Here is a 21,085-nt window from a genome sequence, read left to right as displayed (position 1 = left end):
AGTAGTGACCTGTTTGGCTTTCATGTGAAAGCAGAATAAAATACAGTGTCAAAACAGAGTCATGGCTAAGGGCTCTTGAAGCCATCGTGGGTTTTAAAAAGAAACTGCGGGGCCCCAGAGTCATGTGCTAAGTGCCGTGTGAGGGAAGGTCACCTTATTAAACGTGGGGACTATTACACAGTGTCTGGGCTTTGCAGGTATATTAAGAAACCAAATTTAGAGACTTGATCTTGCAAAGTAAAATACAGCTCTGTTTTATATAGTTACTGTGTTAAACATGGAGTATCTGTATTTCATATAGATGTTTGGAATTCATATAATGTGAAAGTAAGTGCCCTTATAATTGAGTTGGAGATAGTACCTTTAGAATTCTCATTATTTCCTCTATTCTTTGTGGGGCTTAGAGCAACACAAAGGTCTTAACGGTTGATGAGATGGCTTTTTGATGACGCTGCCAACCCTGGTTCACACTATGGGGTGATCCCCTTCAGGTAATAAACCCACTTAATTGCAGTGTCGTTGCCTTCTCCGGGCGGGCAGGTCACAATCAGCTTGCTGGTGATGGGGGTTTTGCTGCCCGATGGGTTTCCTTCGAAGTAGACTGTGATGTTGTTGATCTTCTTGGGCTTCACAGAGTCCGTGGCGCGGATGGAGAACGCGTTGTTCTCCACAATGAAGGAGAAGGTGACCGGGCGGTAGAAGACGTTCTTGAAGGGGATGACGATGCTGTAGCCGGCTCGGATCAGGAAGGGGCCTTGCGGCTTGGGGGCCAGAGCCACCCCGAAGAGGGGAATGGTGTACTCGCCGCCCGCGAGCGACGACAGGGTCAGGATGCCCTTGCTCTCGCCCAGGTGGCTGGGCTCGAAGTACACCTCCACGCTGACCTCCGTGCCGCCCTGCGCCCCAGGCGCCGCGTAGATGACCTTTTCCGTGTGGAAGTCTGGACAGTCGGTCTGAAAGGGGAACACATGTGCTCGGCTCACCCTGGACCCTGAAGAGCAAGCCTGCAGCTCTGGGCCTCCCCAGCACCCCCACCCTCCGACATGAGCAACCTAGGCTTGTGTGAGGCAGGGCAGGCTGTACAAAAGTCGAGTCCTTGTGACTCTCTCGAAGAGTAGGTATTACTAGTTTATCCCTAGTTTACTAAGAAGAACCAAGGCCAAGAGAAACAGGCAGGGCGATGTGGGCAGCGGCCCTTGGTGCTGCTCCCCTGTGCCTGCACTCCTTTCCTTCCACAGGCAGGAGGACTGGACATCCTGGCTCCTCGGGGATGGGGGGCGGGTTCTGGATAATAAGCTGAGAACAGAAGTGCAAGGCGCTCCTTCCACACCCGCGTGTTTAGGTGCCAGTTCAGGCCCCTCTGGGGTCTCTTCACCCCTTTGCTCCTATGACTGGAACATGTGAGTATTGGTAAGATATTCATACAAAGAATAAACAATGAAGTGAGGATTCAAATCCAGGTCTGTTGGATTTCACAACGTGTACTCATGACCACTGAGCTCTCAGTAGAGCTTACCAGTAACTTACCAATACTCTCACGGGATAGCTGTCAGGATTTTTAAATACGCGTGTAAAACTGAGCCTGGCCCATATCAAGTGTTCCATATATGCTACCTGTTACATCAGTGTGAGTACAGGGTTAACTACCGAAACAGAACCTCCCCAAAACCAACTCTCTGCACCGACCGCTGAGCAACGCTGCCCGCACCCCCACGCCCCCACCCCCGCCCGCCACACTCCAGCTTGTTAAGCTAGAAAGTCTGTGAGGAAGAACCCAGACCTGATATTTTTTCTGATACTCTGTTTCTAGCTGCGAGTTTTCAACTAGATGAAGGCCCTAAGTAGGAATTTCATTTTTCTGCACCCCAGTGTCCTGCTCCCGCTGTTTCTGAGCCCAGACTTCTAGAAAGCAGAGGGCAGAGGGTGGGGCCGGGCTGCTCACCCTGCAGTAGTACTCTGTCTTCTGCCGAGTGTAATTGGTGAACTTGGCAAAGATGCTCTGGCCACTGCCAAGAACAGCCTGGAAGTGGACGGGCTTTTCAGGCAGTGCTGGCAAGGCTTTCAAATTGAGCTCATATGGGTAGTAACCCAGCTCGCTGTTGTGCAGTGTCAGTTTCCCGAAGGTTTCTCCAGCTTTCAGGGGCTGGAATTCAAATGTGAAGGTCCCCTGCAAGAGAAGACAGAGGCTCCTGTGATCCTCAGAGCAGGTCGGCAGTAGATGCTCACACTGATCTTGAGCCTGGAGAACCTCTGTCCAAACCAGCCCACTTTTCCTCCCTGGAATTTTTCCCTAGTTGGGGTATTTCTGTATCTGGAATCTCTCTGAATATAAAAATAGGTACTGGATCCTCTCTTGAGAAGCATAATTACAGAGACAGGAGTGGGTAGGCTGGGGGAGCAGGAGGGCTAAAGGTCAGGCAGCTCCTTCTCTGCTCATGGACAATCTCCAACCAGCTTCTGGGGTTCTACCATCATTTAGAGGAGGCATTCTGCTTCCTCTATTGTCATCCAAAGCAAAACAAAACAAGAACCAAAGAGTGTTGCTTATAAAAGCAAAATAAGGGCAATAATTCCAATGTATTAGCAGTAAAAGACTGGATAAATAAATTATACGTTACTCACTTCAGTGGAATATTATGTAGCCATTAAAAAGGAAGCACCAAAGCTCTAATCATTGAAATAAAAGGTGGTAATCATATTTTAAGTGGAAAAAAAGAAGATTCCAGAAATGTATATGAGTTCATTGTTGTGGAGAGGAATATTTCTACATATGTATACAAAAGACACAGCAAGGCTATATTGAACTGTTAGCAGTAATTGTCTTAGAGTGGGGGAAATGAGATTTGGGGGACTTTTCTATTCTTTTTTGGGGGGGCCATGCCAAGTGGCATGTAGCATCTTGGTTCCCTGACCAGGGACTCTATCTCTGGTCCCTGCAGTGGAAGCATGGAGTCTTGAGCCCTGGACCGCCAGGGAGGCCTGGGACTTTCATTTTCTGTTTCATGTACATAGAGATAAAATAGTCTTTTTTGTCATGAACAGATATTGTTTCTTAAAAAACTGGGTCTTACTGAAAAATGAAGAGGATATCATTAAAGTTGTAGTAGATGTTTAACAGAAAAAAATGCAGTGTTAAAATTTACATGATTTTACCACAATTAAAAAATTTAGATGAAAATGGACAAATGTGTAAACAAATATAACTTGCCACAACAGACTCAAAAAGATAAAGAAAACCCATATAGTCGTATAACCATTCAAGATAGTTAATCAATAGTAAAAAAAAAAAATTTCCCTTAACAAAATTCCAGGATCATAAAGCTTTCTTTTTACCAATCTAATATTCCACAAATTCTCCCATAGAAAAGAATAGGAGGAAACCTACCTCAACGAACATAATCTGTACATCAGACCCCAACAAGGCTAATAGAAGACAGGAAAACTGGATGCCAGTTTCCTTACTGAACATACATACAAAACATCTAATAAAAATATTATCAACTGATCCAGTAACACTATTAAGTGTCCCTTGCTGTCCTTTTCACTACATATATTCCATGTGACTTATATAATTAGGAAAAGTAAGAAAAATAATTTAAATTGAGCAGGGCAAACAAACATGAGACAGCTAGTATTACTCGCTCAGTCGTGTCCGACTCTCTGCGACCCCATGGGCTGTAGCCCACCGGGCTCCTCTGTCCATGGAATTCTCCAGGCAAGAATACTGGAGTGGGTTGCCATTTCCTTCTCCAGGGGATCTTCCCGACCCAGGGATGGAACCTGGGTCTCCTGAAATGAGGGCAGATTTTTACTGTCTGAGCTACCAGGGAAGCCCCAGAGGCTAATAAATAATTTCCTTTAACATGCCTGAGCCAAAGCTCTATGTGGCCCTGGTTTATATGAGGACTTGGGTGGCAGGGGAAGGGAGAGAATAGGACCGGGATGGATGGGTTGTCTTCCACCCTCCTGATCACTGCCAGGCTGCCCTGACTCAAGGATGCAGAAGTGGGTCCAGAGGCCCCCTGGGCAGAGTCTCCATCACAGATGTCCAGTGGGGAGCCCCCACAGGCAGGGCCATACCTCAGAGTTGGCGGGCACCACGAACTGGGAGGGCAGGCTGATGTCGGGCATCCTGCATTCCGTGGAGAAGGTCACCATGTAGGGCAGGGGGTTTTCCACCTTGATGAAGGCCGAGGTGCTCTGCCGGACGGGGCTCACCATCTCAATGGTTTTGATGACGCCTGAAGGGATGACCCTGAAACTCAACGTGTAGTATAAGAACTCGTTGGTCACCTCATTTCGGAAGATTACCTGGATTCACAGAGAGAGTGGGAGGAAGTGGGGCAGAGCAGAGGGGTTAGTTCGGGGTCTTCCACCATCGACAGGATCCTTCTCTTCATTAGCAATGCCTGGGCATGTGAAGCATGGGCCCTCCCAGCCTACGTGAACCCCGCCACCCAGCCCTTCTCTTCAGGTGTTCTGCTCTGGCTCCTTCCAGGAGCGCAGGCATGGAGGAACCTGGGTTGCTTTAGAAGAGGTGAGAGCAGCATGGTCTAGGGCTGAGGAGGAAGGTGTTCTCAGTGGGGACAGTGAGTGGTCCTGGAGAACAAGCAGGACCTCAAGAGGTTCATGCTGTGGTGGGTTTCACCCCTATTCCTGCTACTGCTGGAACAGTTAATACATCAATACTACTACTAATAATGGCATATAACACTTAATGATCACTGTGTCCTAGGCACTGGAAATTGGACCATAAAGAAGGCTGAGTGCCGAAGAATTGGTGCTTTTGAATTGTGGTGCTGGAGAAGACTCTTGAGAGTCCCTTGGAAAGCAAGGAGATGAAACCAGTCAATCCTAAAGGAAATCAACTCTGAATATTCACTGAAAGGACTGATGCTGAAGCTGAAGCTCCAATACTTTGGCCACCTGGTGTGAAGAGCTGACTCACTGGAAAAGACCCTGATGCTGGGAAAGATTGAAGGCAGGAGGAGAAGAGGGTAGCAGAGAATGGGATGGTTAGAGAGCATCACCAACTCAATGGACATGAATGTGAGCAAACTCAGGGAGACAGTAAAGGACAGAGAAGCTTGGTGTGCTGCCGTCCATGGGGTTGCAAAGGAGCGGACACAACTTGGCAACTGAATGACAACAACAAGCCCTGGAGGTACTTGTTTAATTCACACAGCTTGTGGGCAACATTACTATTTCCCTCACTGATTTTTCTAAAGATGAGGAAACTGAGACTAAGGAAGTTATCTTGCCCAGGGTCTTGTGCAAAAAAGTATCAGAACCAGGATTTGAACCCAGGTTGGCTTGACTCCAGAGCCCACACTTGCAGCCCACATCTGACTTGTGGACAAGCTGCCCCCCTTTCGCAGTCCTTTTCCTGGATGTCTAATGACATTCAGCATCTTCCCCTGTGCTTCCTGGCCACTCAGACATTTACTTCTGTGAGGTAGAGGATTCCAGTTTTTTGTCCTTTTTAATCCCTTGAGTTGTTTATCTTGTTAGGTGCTAATAGTTCCTTACATACCTGCCTTTTTATTTTTGACCTCTTCTTGTCTTTAGAGTGCTCTGACCTCCTCTGTATTTTGATAGGAGTGTTGTTTTACATTTAAAGCAATCATTTATATGTTTAGGTTGAAGTCAGCCCTCTTGCTATTCCTTTCCATTTGTCTATTTTTTAAATTCCTTTGTTGCTACTTTTCTGCCTTCTTACGGATCAATGTGAAATCTCTTGGAATATATTTTATTTCTTCTATGGCTTCTTAGCTATATTTTTATATAACATAGTTTTAGTAGTTGCTCTAGAACTAACTTATCAACATTTAATGCAGAGTTGGTATTTTATCACTTCCCACTTCGTAACTGACGCTTTATGTTTCCGATCTCACACATCCTACTTCACAAATGCAGTAATCTTACTGAGGTATAATCTCATTTACCTTCGTCCCCCTTACAGTGTTATGGTATTTACTATAAACTGCCAGTTGTCTTTTTAAGAAAGTTCTAAGAATAAAGATATATATGTTTCATATTTACGCACTTATTTGCTATTTTTAGAGCTCTTCTTCCCTTCCAGTGGATATCCACGTCCCCACCTGGCATCATTTTCTTTTGACTGAAGAATACCCATTAGTATGTTTTACAGAAAGGCAAGTGGGCTGGCAATGAATTCTCTCATCCTTTTTTTTTTTCTTTTAAATATGAAAATGTCTATTTTACTGTCTGTTTTAAAGGATATTTTCAGTGAATAAAGATTTCTAGGTTGACAATCTCTTCTTTCAACACTTTTCAGAGTGCTGCCATTATTTCTGAAGAGGAGTCAGTGGTCATTTTTTATTGGTGTCTCCCTGTACATAATAGAACTTTTTAATCTGGTTGTTTTCTATTTATCTTTGGTTTTCAGCAATTTTACTATGATGTGCACAGGCATGATTTCTTTGTTTCTCCTGTTAAAACTCCACCAAATTTATTGGATTTGTAAATTGTTTTATAAAAAAATAAAATCAGGGAAATTTCAACAATTACTTTTTCAAATAATCTTCTCCCCTGTCCAACTGCCCCGACTATTAACTTCCTCCTCCTCAGTTCACCAAACCTGATATGCTTTGCTCAGACTAGCTCACTGTACTGCAATCAGGAAACTGTCCCAAGGCAGAGGGGATAATCACAGGACTCATTTCAGAAACTGGGCTTCTTCAACTAGAAGACTCAGACTTTGTCAAATAGCTCTGGATTTTCCCCCCAATCATTTTGAAGAGTATTTCTTCCCTTTATTGTCGTGTTTTTCTGTTCCAGGCGCTTCTATAAGATGGGTATTAGAACTTCTTGATTTGTACTTTATGTCTCATAATTCCTTTCAGCTTTATTAAGATACAACTCACATGTTATCGGAGAAGGCAATGGCACCCCACTCCAGTACTCCTGCCTGGAAAATCCCATGGACGGAGGAGCCTGGTAGGCTGCAGTCCATGGGGTTGCTGAGGGTCGGACATGACTGAGTGACTTCACTTTCACTTTTCACTTTTGTGCATTGGAGAAGGAAATGGCAACCCACTGCAGTGTTCTTGCCTGGAGAATCCCAGGGACGGGGGAGCCTGGTGGGCTGCCGTCTATGGGGTCGCACAGAGTCAGACACGACTGAAGCGACTTAGCAGCAGCAGCAGTACATGTTATAGAATCTACCCATTGAAAGTGTACCATTTAGTGCTTTTTTAGTATATTCACAAAGTGGTCCAACCATCACCACTCATCTTCATCACCCTCAAAAGAACCCCTTTATCCAGTAACGATCATTCCCATGTCCCCCTAACCCATCGCCTCTAGTCCTAGGCACTGCTAGTCTACTTTCTATTCCTATAGACTTTCCAATCTGAACATTTCATATTAAAAAAAAACCACACAACATGTAGCCGTTTGTGGCTGGCTTTGTTCACACAGTGTGATGTTTGCAGGGCTCACTGCAGTGCTGCCTGCAGTAGTACTCGCTTCCTATCACTTTTTATTGCCAAAGAATATTCCATTGTATTTCTCGTTCACCAGTGGATGGAAATTAGGTTGTCCCCATTGTTTGGCTCTTATGAATACTGCTGCTATGAACGTTTACATATGGGCTTTTGTGTGGACGTATGTTTTCTCTTATTTGGGGAATACATTGCTGAATTCTATGGTAACTCTACATCTATCCATTTGAGGAGCTGCCAGACTGTCTTCCGGAGTAGCTTCACTGTTTCTCTCCCACCGGCAACACACGAAAGATCCCTCTTCTGCACACCCTTGCCAGTACTTGTCATTATTTCCCTTCATTCTTGCCACTTCTGTGTGCTCACGTGCTGTTCTTTTCACTTTAAAATCCTCCCCTAGGTGATTCCATCCTCCATCTTGGTGTCAAGCACTGTCTGTAGGGGAACAGTTCCTGTAAGTTCTCTTCAGCCCTGACCTCTCAGTGAGCCACTGAACCACGCAGTCCTTTTTCCCAAAGCACTTACGCCATTTGGAAATTACCCATTCAGAGTGCAATTACACGATGAATGCTCATCTCCTTCACTGGACTGTGTGTTCCAGGAGAACAGAGACTCTGCCTGTTTTCGATCACTGCTGTGTTATCAGCACGTGGTATAGCATATGGCACGTGTACTCAAGAGATGCTTGTTGAACTGATGAATGAGTCAGGAGGAACGGTTCATGCGTGAAGGACCCTGTGGAGTCCTGGAGTCACCGGCTCTGAGATGAATCCTGGCTCTGATGTCACTAGCTGTGTCGAGGGCTCAGCCTGATGCCGGGCGCTCTCTAAACCCTCAGAAAAGGGATCTTTCGCTCTTATTATTGTGGTCTGGTGTCTGATGCCCAATGTTACCTACTGCTTCAGGGTTTTCATGATTCCGCCACCTTGAGGGTTTGTTATGGGCCTACATGTTGGCTGGCTATCTCGTCTCATCTTAAAGGGTCTGGTCCCCCTCAATGGTCAGTCTCGCAGGATAAGGGAGGGTATATCTTCCCTCCCAACACAGGATCATCAACCTCAGGGCCAACCCTCCAGGGTCCCAGGGCAGTGCCTTTAGTGTATGGATACCTTTGCTGTGTACAGTCCCTCCTTGTAGGAGAAGAAGTTCAGCTTGTAATCTTTCTTTGAGGAGGACAGCACATCAATGTAATCAAGGCCCTTTAAGGTGACACTCAGGTCAGGCTTCTCTGGTTTCAGTATTTCCACAATGACCCGGAATCTGGGGGAACACAGGGGTGCAAGAAGAGAGGATGAAATGAGACAGTTTGCCCAAAGGAAAGAAGGCAAGGTACCTTGACCACTCTTGATTTCACAGAAAGCATGTGGGTCTAGGGTTCTAGCCTCCACACTGCCACTAGTAATAACAGGAACTACCACTTAACAACTCCCTACTATGTGCCAGGTACTGAGTCCTGCTCCACATGGATTACATTACAAGCTTTTAGTCGCCAGTGTCTATAGGAGGTACATCTCGTTATCCTCTCTATTTTACTAGGGAAGAAGTTGAGGCGGAGAGAAGGAAGATGCCATGCACAGGTAACAATGCTGAGTTATAGGCAGAACTAGCATTCAAACGTGGGTCTGGGCCTTTATCCACTATGCCGAGCAGGTAGTTCTCTTCTCCCAGCCTTTGGCTCCTTTTCCATAAAAGAAGGGGACCTGGCTGGCCTCCAGCTCCTCCAGCTTCTTTTCTCTCTGCAAGTACAAGATCTGAGGATCTGGCCAGTGGCTGATGTGATACGACAGGGCTCTCAGTAATAACCACCACGATTATCATTTTGACAATAATAACAGCTAACATTTATTGAGCACTTATTTTGTGCCTGGAGCTCTTCCAGGAGATTTACAAGGCGTCAGCTGCTCACAGGCAGCCCTGAACAGGACACGCTCTGTGGGGCGCAGGTCAGGCAATGCCTGGCAGCAGCACAAAGGGCCAGACTCGACACTGCGGGTCCTCCCTCCGTCCCCTCTTCATCCCCCACCTATTCTCTCACCTCTGGGGCTTGTTCAGCCAGTTGGTGACTGGCAGGAGCTCAGTGTAGGGTGTCTTACATGGCACTTCACGGTAGATATTGGCCACAGCCTTGGGGAGCTCGGAAGTCCCGTGCAGCATGTACAGCCAGCCAGTCCCATCTGGGAGGGGGAAGAAGAGGGTGCCCTAAGAGAAGAACAACAGTGGAGAGCATGACACAGAGCAGCCTTTATCAGCTACCTCTCAGGCATGGCAGCGACACAGGATTAACGAAGTTATGCAAATAGGTTTAACACTTTTGGAAAGTAGCTTCATAATACGTTTCCAAGAGTCATAAACATGTTCACATGTATTCGAACCAGGAATCTCATCCCAGGGAACTTACTGAAGAAAAATCCCTGCAGAGGAAAAAGTTATACATAAACGTGTGCGCTCAGTCACTCAGTTGTGGCTGACTCTTTGTGACCCTTTGGACTGTAGCCCGCCAGGCTCCTCTCTCCAAGGGATTTTTCAAGCAGGGATATTGGAGTGGGTTGCCATTTCTCCTCCAGGGGACCTTCCCAAACCCAGGGATTGAGCCAGTCTTTTGCAGCTCCTGCATTGCAGGCAGATTCCTTGCCGCTGAGCCATCGGGGAAGCACACGTATATTAGAATCGCTTCTACTGATGAAAATTTAGAGATAACTTAAACATCCAATAACTGGGGGTGTTAAATAAATTATGGAACTGTCCTTCAATGAAATATTAGTCAATCAGTAAAGATGATTATCATGAAGATTATACAGCTAAACAGAAACATGCTCATGATGTGATGTAATGTGAAAGTAAGCAGGATGCAGAACTGAGGATGCTGTGAGGGCAGCCACGGCTGTCTCTGAGTAAGGATTGGTAAAGAAGACAGAAGAAAACAGTTCTTTTTTTGTGAGGGCAGTAGAAGATTGTGGCTTCCTTTTTTAATCTTTATCACAGTCACCTTGATGTTACTTGTGCACTTAAATTAAGTATTAATTGCTTGGTGCTTCATCCAGGACTTCATTTCAGAGATGAGCCTCTGGTTCCAAGAGAAGCCCCTCAACATGAAAATACATGGACGAAAAGGGAAGCTTTGGTCTTGATGAGCTTTGGACACAGTTCCCTGTGGTTTCCACATTATTTGTAGGGTTCCCCCCTTGTCCTAACGTTCTCTCTGCCACAGCTCCTTCCTCCAGCCATGCCAGGAAACCCATGTGGGAAGTGGGGCTCAACCCACCTGATGTTTGCGGCTCTCCACGTTCATGCTGCGGGGCCGGTAGGTGATCTCGTAGGGCTTGTTTTGCTGGTGAGGCTCCAGGGTGATGAACTCGGGCCCCTCCCAGTGCTCACCCTCAATGATGGGGTGCAGATTCCAGGTCTGGTTGCTGCGGTTCGAAAGCATGATGGTCTGTGTGTGCTTGGAGCGCACCTGGCAGGTGAAATTCACCACCTGGAAGAAGATGGACACCTCACGCAGGTAGAGGAATTTACAAGTCTGGGGTTCAAAGGAAAGTTTATACACACACACACATGCATTTGGGAGCTGTCAGTATAGCAATTTTTTTTTTAAAGCCAAGAAACTGGATGAGATCATCAAGAAGTAAGTGTATTTAGAAAAAAAGAAGGAATTTTAGAACCAATTCTTAAAATCCTACACGCTCCAATGTTAAGAAAAACCAGAAGGGGAGATGAGAGGCAGCAACTATTAAAGTGGGAGGAAAACCAGGAGAGGGCAGTATCCTGGAGGCCACATGATGAAGGAAGTGCTTGAAGGACGAGGGCCTTGTTCAACGTGTTCAAATGCTATTGACAAGTCAAGTAAGATGAGCAGTGAGAACCAGCCATTGAATCTAGCAACATGGACAATGCACTGCTATAAAGGGAATCAAAGAGTTCACCAAGGGGATGAGAATAGTTTATCAATAGACCCACACATATATGATCAATTGGTTTTTTACCAAAGTGCAAAGGCAATTTAGTGCAGAAAGGACAATCTATTAAGTGAATGGTTCTGGAACAACTGGATATCTGTGTACAAAAAATGGATTTTTTGAATTTTGATCCATAATCTTATACTACATACAAAAATGAACTCTAAACAGATTGAAGATATAAATTCAAAACTTATGTCCTGAATACACACAGAGCTCTCAAAACACAGTAAAACAAGAAAACAAACAACCCAAATGAAAATGACTTGAAGAGATACTTCAATAAAGAAGATAGATGGATGGCAATGAAGTACCTGAAAAGATGCTTGACACCATTAGCCAGGGAAATCCAAATTTAAAACCATAAGATATCATCATGTACCTATTAGAATGACTAAAATTTTAAAAAACCTGACCATATCAAGCATTGGCAAGGATGTGATGCAAGTAGAAACGTCTGAGGTGGCTGATGGGGACATAAGATGACACAACCACTTTGGAAAACAATTTGGTAAGTTCTTAAACAGGCAAACATGTACCTACCCTATGATCCAGCCATTTCACTCTCACATATTCACCCAAGAAAATGAAAGTATATATTCTTGCCAAGACTTGTACATACACATTTATAACATACTGCGTGACTCCAGGTACATAATATTGTTGAAATAGCAAGAGATGGAGCTCAGGTGTCATTATGACCGTAAGCAATGTTGCCAGGAACTATCAGGTCTCCACTGCTAGGGCTTCTAGCGACAGGGTCAGCAGAGGTTAACCCAGGTGTCACCCTTTACTTACAGAGCTTATGGCAGAATGTGATCTAGCCAGAGATGTCAGTATAACCTTCCTTGAGAATGAGATGCTTGGGTTGAGAGTTGAAGAATAAATAGGAATTAACTAAATGGAGAGGGGAAAAGGAGTATGTCAGCAGTGGGAAGAGCACGTGCAGAGGCCCTGTGGAGGAGGGAGCAGGTCTGCATGTTTGATGTGGGCACTGAGGACTGTTTGAACAGAGTCTGACTGAGTTCTCTTGTGGGGCTTGCTGGGCCATTCCACCATTGATCCATCTGTTGGTAGCACCTACTGACCTCTTTTACTGAAGGTGGTCCCACACACACTCCAGACAGGGTTAGGCTCAGAGGACTGCCTCCCTGGATGAAGCAGAGCAAGTTTTTGTGGAGAATCTCCTTGCCCACCTCGGTAGGATGGTAAGTCACTTCAAAAGAAACCTCCATGCCTGCGGTGATATAGCCCTCTTCCGGGCTGATGGAGAACAGAGGCTCAAGTTTTTTGGTATCCCATTTGAACCTTTTCCAAGACAGGAGACAAGAGAGACAGTTTATTAATATCCCGGTGGTATTCTCAGTGCTGCTGAGAAGAGAGACTGTGTCTGGTTTTCAGGTGGGAGGTTCACCCCCTTGTGCCCTTCCTGGGACCTAGGAGAAGGAAGACTGCCAGGAAAAGCTGCGGTGTGGGACCAAGGCCAAGTCATCCCTGGGTGCGACCTCTTCACTCTCCCTAGGGGCTGAGAAGGGTGGAAAGTGGTGCATCTTATCTTTCTGTCCACAGTGACACCCACTGGGGGAGCATGTGCGTGAACACATTTAAATGGGTGCCTGAGGTCACACAGCTAGGACGTGGTCAGGCCAGGACTGGAACCCTCCCGAGCTGGTAGCCATGACCGATCCCTGCACTGCCTCTCGGGTCTGATCCAGGAGGGTGGAGACAATCCCTTCACATGAGAGCTGCCCCTGATCCTGGTGGCCCTGGGACCTGCTGGCCCTGTGGTCACCCCTCTGTGGTCTGGCCCTTGGTCCAGGCAGGATGGTGCAGACCAGTGCTTCCAGTGCCAAGGCTGCCACATCACAGCTTCAGGGCACTGTTCCCCTGCAGCTGGTGTGAAGGGCGCCCCCTGCAGGTGGGCAGTGTGCAGCAGGCACGGCTGTGGCAACGTGCTGAATGGTGACTGGGCAAGCACCTGCTGGTGGGCACCACTGTGGAGCCTTAACTCCATCTGTGGCATGGGGACCACCAAATGCCCACTTTAGAGGGTCCTGGGATAGTTGACGGGAACCCAGGCCCAGGGGACTCTCCTACCTTGCACCCACGTCACCCGTGTTCAACATGAGGATGCGACGCGTGGCTTGTGTCTGACACACGACTGGTCCAAAGGGAAGATGCTCCTGGTCCAGGGAGATCTCCAGGGCCTGGCAGCAGCCGCTGATGAGGAAAAGGGGCCGCAGGAGCCCCATGCACTCCATGAACACTTCCTCGGAGAAGGGAGGGACACGCTTTAGTGGGGCGAAGGTGACTTCCAGCTTCTGAACCTCTTTGGGCTTCAGAGTGATGTTGCGGAATGGTGACAAGGTGATGACCTGGACAAAACGACAACAAGTCTCAGCAGCTGAGGGCGGGGGACTCCTGGAGCTCCATTTCCAAGGTCCTGCTGTGAGGATGGATTACTGAGTAAACGTAAGAATGAACTGAATGAAGGAATGGATACAGTCCATTCTCAAGATGAAATACATCTGGTCCCATTTCAAAGGGCCATCCAAACACTGTGAGAGGAAGCAGGCAGCCGGGGCTGTGGGTTCCTTATGCAGGGAGCCTGAGGACATGGATTTAGCAACAGGCATGTTTCCCTCACACAGCGGACTCCAGTGGAAAGAGGGACAGCCTTTCGGGGGCAGATGAATGATGTATATTGAAACACACTCTTCCTTTTGGTCCAAGAAGCTCACTTCTAGGAGTATATGCTCAGCAGAGAGTCATGGGTGCACACAAAGGTTTGTTTAAATGAATATTACAATGTTGCTTATAAAATAAAATAAAATTAAAAAACAGGAACACCTGAAATGAGCAGAAATAGAGGCCTGGTTCATCTACGTAATGAAGGTACAGATGAACAAATGAAACAATGTTTAGGAGTTACTGGTAGATGGTAAAAGCAGGCTTCAAAACAATCTGAAAGTTGGTAATTTATTTTTAAAATGTGTAGGAAAAACAGGGGAAAGAAAGGTACAAAAATGTTAAGTGATTATTTTGGGGTATGACATTGTAGGCCAAATGTTTTTCTTTGTGATTTTCCATATTTTTCAAATTTCCTGTCATGAAGATGTATGTGTATTCACTTGCGCCCAGATCTTCCGGATCCTATCAAGGGCACTTCTGGGTGTCACTGTCACCCTCTAGAGGAAGAGGCTCTCCAAGCTGTGGTTTCCCTACATGCAAAAGGGGAGTGACAGGGGCTCTCCTATACCGTTTTTTATGAAGGTGATCAGACAGGGAGAGCACTTGGAATGGCCTGGCCCACGGAAGCTGCCTGAGAATCGTGAGGTGCGGAGGCATGAAGATGCCGCTGGGACCCTGATCACCAACCTTGGTTTCCTGGAGTTCTGCCGAGAACATGACTGACAGGTTAAATGTGAGCTGGGCTTGGCTGTTGTTCATGATGGAAACCATTTTTTTCACCACCTGTCCAGGTAGGATGGCTCCTAACTTCAAAATCTTATTGGCTGGATCTAGGACTAAAATCTGTGGACCAGAAAGAGAGCAGGGAGGGAGGGAGGGGTCAGAAGTTAATGAGAAAGAGAAATATAAAAAAAAATCTATTTCTGCTTTATTGACTATGCCAAAGCCTTTGACTGTGTGGATCACAATAAACTGTGAAAATTCTGAAAGAGATGGGAATACCAGATCACCTGACCTGCCTCTTGAGAAATCTGTATGCAGGTCAGGAAGCAACAGTTAGAACTGGACATGGAACAACAGACTGGTTCCAAATAGGAAAAGGAGTACATCAAGGCTGTATATTGTCACCCTGCTTATTTAACTTCTATGCAGAGTACATCATTAGAAACGCTGGGCTGGAAGAAGCACAAGCTGGAATCAAGATTGCCGGGAGAAATATCAATAACCTCAGATATGCAGATGACACCACCCTTATGGCAGAAAGTGAAGAGGAACTAAAAAGCCTCTTGATGAAAGTGAAAGTGGAGAGTGAAAAAGTTGGCTTAAAGCTCAACATTCAGAAAACGAAGATCATGGCATCCGGTCCCATCACTTCATGGGAAATAGATGGGGAAACAGTGGAAACAGTGTCAGACTTTATTTTTTGGGGCTCCGAAATCACTGCAGATGGTGACTGCAGCCATGAAATTAAAAGACGCTTACTCCTTGGAAGGAAAGTTATGACCAACCTAGATAGCATATTCAAAAGCAGAGACATTACTTTGCCAACAAAGGTCCGTCTAGTCAAGGCTATGGTTTTTCCACTGGTCATGTATGGATGTGAGAGTTGGACTGTGAAGAAAGCTGAGCGCCAAAGAATTGATGCTTTTGAACTGTGGTGTTGGAGAAGACTCTTCAGAGTCCCTTGGACTGCAAGGAGATCCAACCAGTCCATTCTGAAGGAGATCAGCCCTGGGATTTCTTTGGAAGGAATGATGCTAAAGCTGAAACTCCAATACTTTGGCCACCTCATGCGAAGAGTTGACTCACTGGAAAAGACTCTGATGCTGGAAGGGATTGGGGTAGGAGGAGAAGGGGACGACAGAGGATGAGATGGCTGGATGGCATCACTGACTGGATGGACGTGAGTCTGAGTGAACTCTGGGAGTTGGTGATGGTCAGGGAGGCCTGGCGTACTGTGATTCATGGTGTCACAAAGAGTCGGACACGACTGAGCGACTGAACTGAACTGACCCTAGTGAGGCAAGGGTGGTTCCCTCTCTTCCTGTGTCCCTCATTCTTCACACTGGATGGGCCTTCGCCTTCACTCACTCAACAAACATTTATGCGCATAAAATGTGCACTAAACAACTTGTTGCACAATTACATACTTACAGCTGGGTTCAAAGACGTTAAGAAGGAAAGCCTCGGGGTACAAAGGGTTGAGCCAGTCTGAGGGTGAGGGAGGCCTCCCTGAGGAAGGCATGCTCACACGAGGAGCTGCTGGAAGGGTAGCATCTGGATTTAAGTCAGGGTGGCGTGGGGCTGCACCCCGAAGGAGGAGACAAGCTGTGGCAAGGCCCTGAGTTGGAGGGAGTGGCCTGGTCAGGCCTGTGGCTGGGAGAGAGGTGGGGAACACAGGAAGATAGTTTGGAGGGGGATCGGGTGTTTTTCTGGGAGAAGTGGGAAGCCAGTGTAGCCTGGAGTGCTCCCATCAGATGGTATCATGTGAGTGTGCCCTGGCTCGCTCCTCTGTGGAGAGGGACTGGAAGAGGGCAGGAGACAGAGCCGTGAAGAGAGAGAGATGACCATGGCAGCAGAGGTGGGAAAAACAGGTACACCTTAAAGTCCCATCTAGAGCCCTGATCAAAGTGCTGGCCTGCATGAGGCTGAGATCAGGCTGGGCCTTGCCCTCTGGGATGGTGTGACCCACAGAAACAGCACCCACGAGTCACTGTTACTTGACCAGTCAGTAAGCAGCACCCCTCCCCCTAACGGAAAGATGGGCTCTGTCCATCCCGCCCGCAGGCTTCCATGTTGTCTACAAAGGTAAGAGTCTCTGGCCCCAGCGGGTAAGCTCCTGGAGGTCAGAGAACTCGTTTAAGTCTCCTGAAAGCACCTGACATAAATGAGTGCTGAGCGAGTGAATGAATGAACACATGAAAGGAACCACGACATCAGAAGAGACCCTGCCACTGGCTTGGGTGAGACACACCAGGTGGCCCGATCCTGTGGCTCCCCGGGATTGATGGAAAGGACGCCAGGAACACACCCCTCCCATTTCCTCTTGGTTGCTGAAATGTCCCATGCATTGCTGAGGATTGCAGAAGGTCTTCAGTCTTCTGAAACTGCCTAATAAATGCAAAAACTCCCACCAGACAGACACGTGAAATGTATACTGGACATGGGGAAGAAAGGATAAGTGGTAGAACCAGACCATCCCCTTCCTGCCAGGAGCACCTGGTTAGAAGGAAGGCCCTCAGTCAGACGGGATCCTGGGAGTTGGGGCTGGCTGCAGAATGTCAGTCTGTGTGGTCTTAGGGAATGATGGCCCATAACTGAAACTTACGTCTGCATACAGTGCTTCACACAAACCTTGACTGTAACCTGAAAACAGTACGTGCTCTCATGTGGGAGGAAGAGGACTTGCTTGGGATACTGCATCTGATAGTCTCAAACTTCTCCAAGAAAAAGAATGTTTCTGCAGTGCCTGTGGTTACTTGTGTCCTTTGATACAGGAACATTTGGTACTGGCGAGATCTATGTGGTTCTCTTGGGTCTGATCTGTCTTGATGGGACTGGCTGACCTCTGACAGAGCAGCCAGGGGGCAGGAGACATGGAGTTGGAGGAGTGTGGGCTCGGGTGGGCAAGGTGGCTGAGAAGGGCAAGGGGGGTGGTGCCAAGCCCGATGACCCCCCCAGCTGTCGCTCACCTTCATTTCCGTTCCTTTCCCTCTGATTTCAACTACTTGCTGTGAGAGCCCATTGATTTCAAAGGGGATGAGTTCTCGATAACTGATAGTTTCTCGAGGATAAAAGATGATGGGGATCTCCAGTGTCTTTCCTGGCTTTATCACATCGACTCGGAAGTTCACCTCGAGGTGGCTGGTGTTGGTGTACAAACAATCCAAGCTGGGGGAAATCAGAAGGAAGCTGTGTGAGCTCTCGAATGGCTGACATAGAGGGAATGAGCCCCTTGCTTCTCTGAGCTGGACCCACTGCGGGATGTCCTGCCGTGTTGTCCTGGAGTTGGAATTTCAGGGCTGGAAGGGACTGCAGCAGTGGTCCAGCCTACAGTCTCCTGGGCACGACTGAGTCACTTCCCCCAGATCACATCCTGAGACCTTGGCAGAACCAGGCCTCAAAGGCAGTCTCAGGACCTTTTACCCAGGGCTCCTTTCACTCTCTCACCCTCTCTTCCTTGATACGCAGCTCATGTGTGGTAGCTTCCTAGACGAAGGGTGCACTTCCTGGAGTAACTGGGTGGCAAAGCACGGTGGGGAGGAGGATGTGTCCAGAGTCAGACAAGAGTGTGGACCCAGACTCCAGCCCCAACTTCATGTGGCCTGAGGACAGTTACTCAGCCTGTCTGGGTCCCTGTTGCCTCATCTGTAAAATGAGAGTAGCGACCTCTTTCTCATGAAGCTGTTGTGAGGATTAAACGAGATAAAGTGACTAAATCAGCCACTACAGGCACAGAGGAAACATTCTAGAGGTGAGCTCTTGTTATTATTATTACTAATAGCTCAACTAGAAGGGACCTTCAAAGATCACGTCCACCCTCCTGCATCTGTGGGTGGGAGGCACCTAGACCTCCATTACAATCCTTCCTCGTCTGTCTTCCAAGTTATTTAGAGAAGGACTCTAGCTAAGGCAGTAAATAGAGTATAATGCCTAAGACAAAGTAAGAGTCAGATTCAATTAAATTAGGCAAGAAGGAATATAGGCAGATAAGATTTTAAATTCGTATTTAAAATTACACGATACTCCTGTAATGTAACATTCAGGAGAATCGTCATCACCACTGGTATCACTGCCACAAAAGTAGCCGCAGACAAAAATAGCCGAGCATTTCCTATGTTCCAGGCACTAAGTACTCTCTCTAAATGAGCTAATGAATCCTCCTAATAACCCATGGGGAGGTACTATTATCATCCCCCACTGCAGGCAAGGAGACGGCGGCACGGAGAGTTTATAAAGACCTAAATGCAAGGCTGGATGCTATAAAACTCTAGAGGAAAACACAGGAAGAACACTCTTTGACATGAACTATAGCAAGATCTTTTTTGACCCACCTCCCAGAGTAACGAAAATAAAAACAAAAATAAACAAATGGGACCTAATTAAACTTAAAAACTCTTGCACAGTAAATGAAACCCTAAATAAGATGAAAAGACAACCGTCAGAATGGGAGCATATATTTGCAAATTAAGCAACAGACAAGGGATTATTAGTCTGCAAAGTATACAAACAGCTCATGCAGTTCAATTAAAAAAAAAAACCCAATCAAAAAATGGGTGGAAGACCTAAATAGATATTTCTCCAAAGACATACAGATGGCCAACAACACATGAAAAGATGCTCAACATTACTAATTATTAGAGAATTGCAAATCAAAACTACAATGAGGTATCACCTCACACTGGTCAGAATATCCATCATCAAAAAATAATACGAACAATAAATGCTGAATAGGGTGTGGAGAAAAGGGAACTTTTACACTGTTGTTGGGAATGTAAATTTATACAGCCACTATGGAGAACAGAATAGAGGTTCCTTAAAAATCCAAAAATAGAACTACCCATATGACCCAGAAATGGGTCTACCATAGGATGCCTATGCATAGATATGGAGAAAACCATAATTCAGAAAGATAGGGACTTCCCTGGCAGTCCAGCGGTTAAAAGACTTCGCCTTCCAGTGCAGGGGGTGCAGACTTCATTAATGGCCAGGGAGCTAAGACCCCACATTTCTCATGGCCAAAAAACCGAAACATAAAACAGAAGCAATACTGTGAAAAATTCAATAAGGACTTAAAAAAACACAAATAGACAGAGGAACCCCAACGTTCACAGCAGCACTAGGTACAATAGCTAGGACCTGGAAGCAACCTAAATGCCCATCAACAGAGGGACGGATAGAGAAGATGTGGTACATAGGTACAATGGGATATTACTCAGTCATAAAAAGGAACGAAACTGTGCCCTTTGCAGAAATGTGGATGGACCTAGAGACTGTCATACAGAAAGAGAAAAAAAAATCATATATTATATGTGGAATCTAGAAAAATGATGCTGATGAACATTTTTTGCAAAGTGGAAATAGAGACACAAATGTGGAGAACAAATGTATGGATACCAAAGGAGGAAAGGGTGGGTGGGATGAACTGGGAGATTGAGATGGACATATACACACTACTATATATAAAACGTAACCAATGAGAACCTTCCGTATAGCACAAGGAGCTACATTAAATGCTCTGCAGGGATCTGAATGGGGAGGAAATCCAAAACAGAGGGGATGTATGTACACATACAGTTGATTTACTTTGCTATACAGCAGAAACCAATACAACATTGTAAAACAACTATGCTCCAATAAAAATTAATTTAAAAAAAAAAAGGCAAAAAAAATTTCTTGAGGTCACACAGCTAGGGAAGAACTGGGATTTGAACCTGTGCTATTTGATATTTGATATGGTAGCCACTAGACATGTGGCTATTAAATTAAAATTAATTAAAATAAAAAATCCTGTTCCTTGGTGGCGTTAGGCACATTTCAAGGGCTCCATAACCACATGTAGCTACAGGCCGCCATATTGGACACTGCAGATAGACAATTTTTCTGAAACTGAAGTTTCAGTTCAATTGCAGCACACTGATCTAGAGAACTTTTAATAAACACAGGTCTCTGGGCCTGTCTCTGGAGATTCTGTTTTGTTAGGTCTGGAATAGGGCCCAGAAATCTGGATTGGAACATTCGACACAGGGATGGTACAGAGAGGCTGGATTTGAATCAGAGGGCTAAGGCTCAGTATGCTGCTGCTGCTGCTAAGTCACTTCAGTCGTGTCCGACTCTGTGCGACCCCATAGACGGCAGCCCACCAGGCTCCCCCATCCCTGGGAATCTCCAGGCAAGAACACTGGAGTGGGTTGCCATTGCCTTCTCCAAAGCTCAGTATAGATCTGCCTTTTATTGCCAGGTCACTCGCCC

At 46.3% G+C, this 21,085-nt stretch overlaps 1 protein-coding gene across 1 annotated transcript in view; it reads right to left on the bottom strand.

The window, feature by feature from the left end:
- Window positions 1–228: 228 nt before the first annotated feature.
- HYDIN (HYDIN axonemal central pair apparatus protein) overlaps window positions 229–21,085 on the bottom strand; it is a 103,825-nt gene continuing 82,968 nt past the window's right edge. Inside the window, 10 exon segments of the mRNA XM_024979009.2 lie at window positions 229–953; window positions 1,943–2,167; window positions 4,081–4,311; window positions 8,576–8,726; window positions 9,502–9,665; window positions 10,729–10,941; window positions 12,511–12,730; window positions 13,520–13,797; window positions 14,801–14,956; window positions 17,806–18,004. Of these exon segments, the coding sequence (XP_024834777.2) occupies window positions 471–953; window positions 1,943–2,167; window positions 4,081–4,311; window positions 8,576–8,726; window positions 9,502–9,665; window positions 10,729–10,941; window positions 12,511–12,730; window positions 13,520–13,797; window positions 14,801–14,956; window positions 17,806–18,004 (2,320 nt within the window). The 3' untranslated portion in view covers window positions 229–470.

Source organism: Bos taurus, chromosome 18 (assembly GCF_002263795.3).
Source record: "Bos taurus isolate L1 Dominette 01449 registration number 42190680 breed Hereford chromosome 18, ARS-UCD2.0, whole genome shotgun sequence".
Lineage (NCBI taxonomy): Eukaryota > Metazoa > Chordata > Mammalia > Artiodactyla > Bovidae > Bos > Bos taurus.
This window is presented reverse-complemented; position numbering and strand designations above follow the sequence as displayed.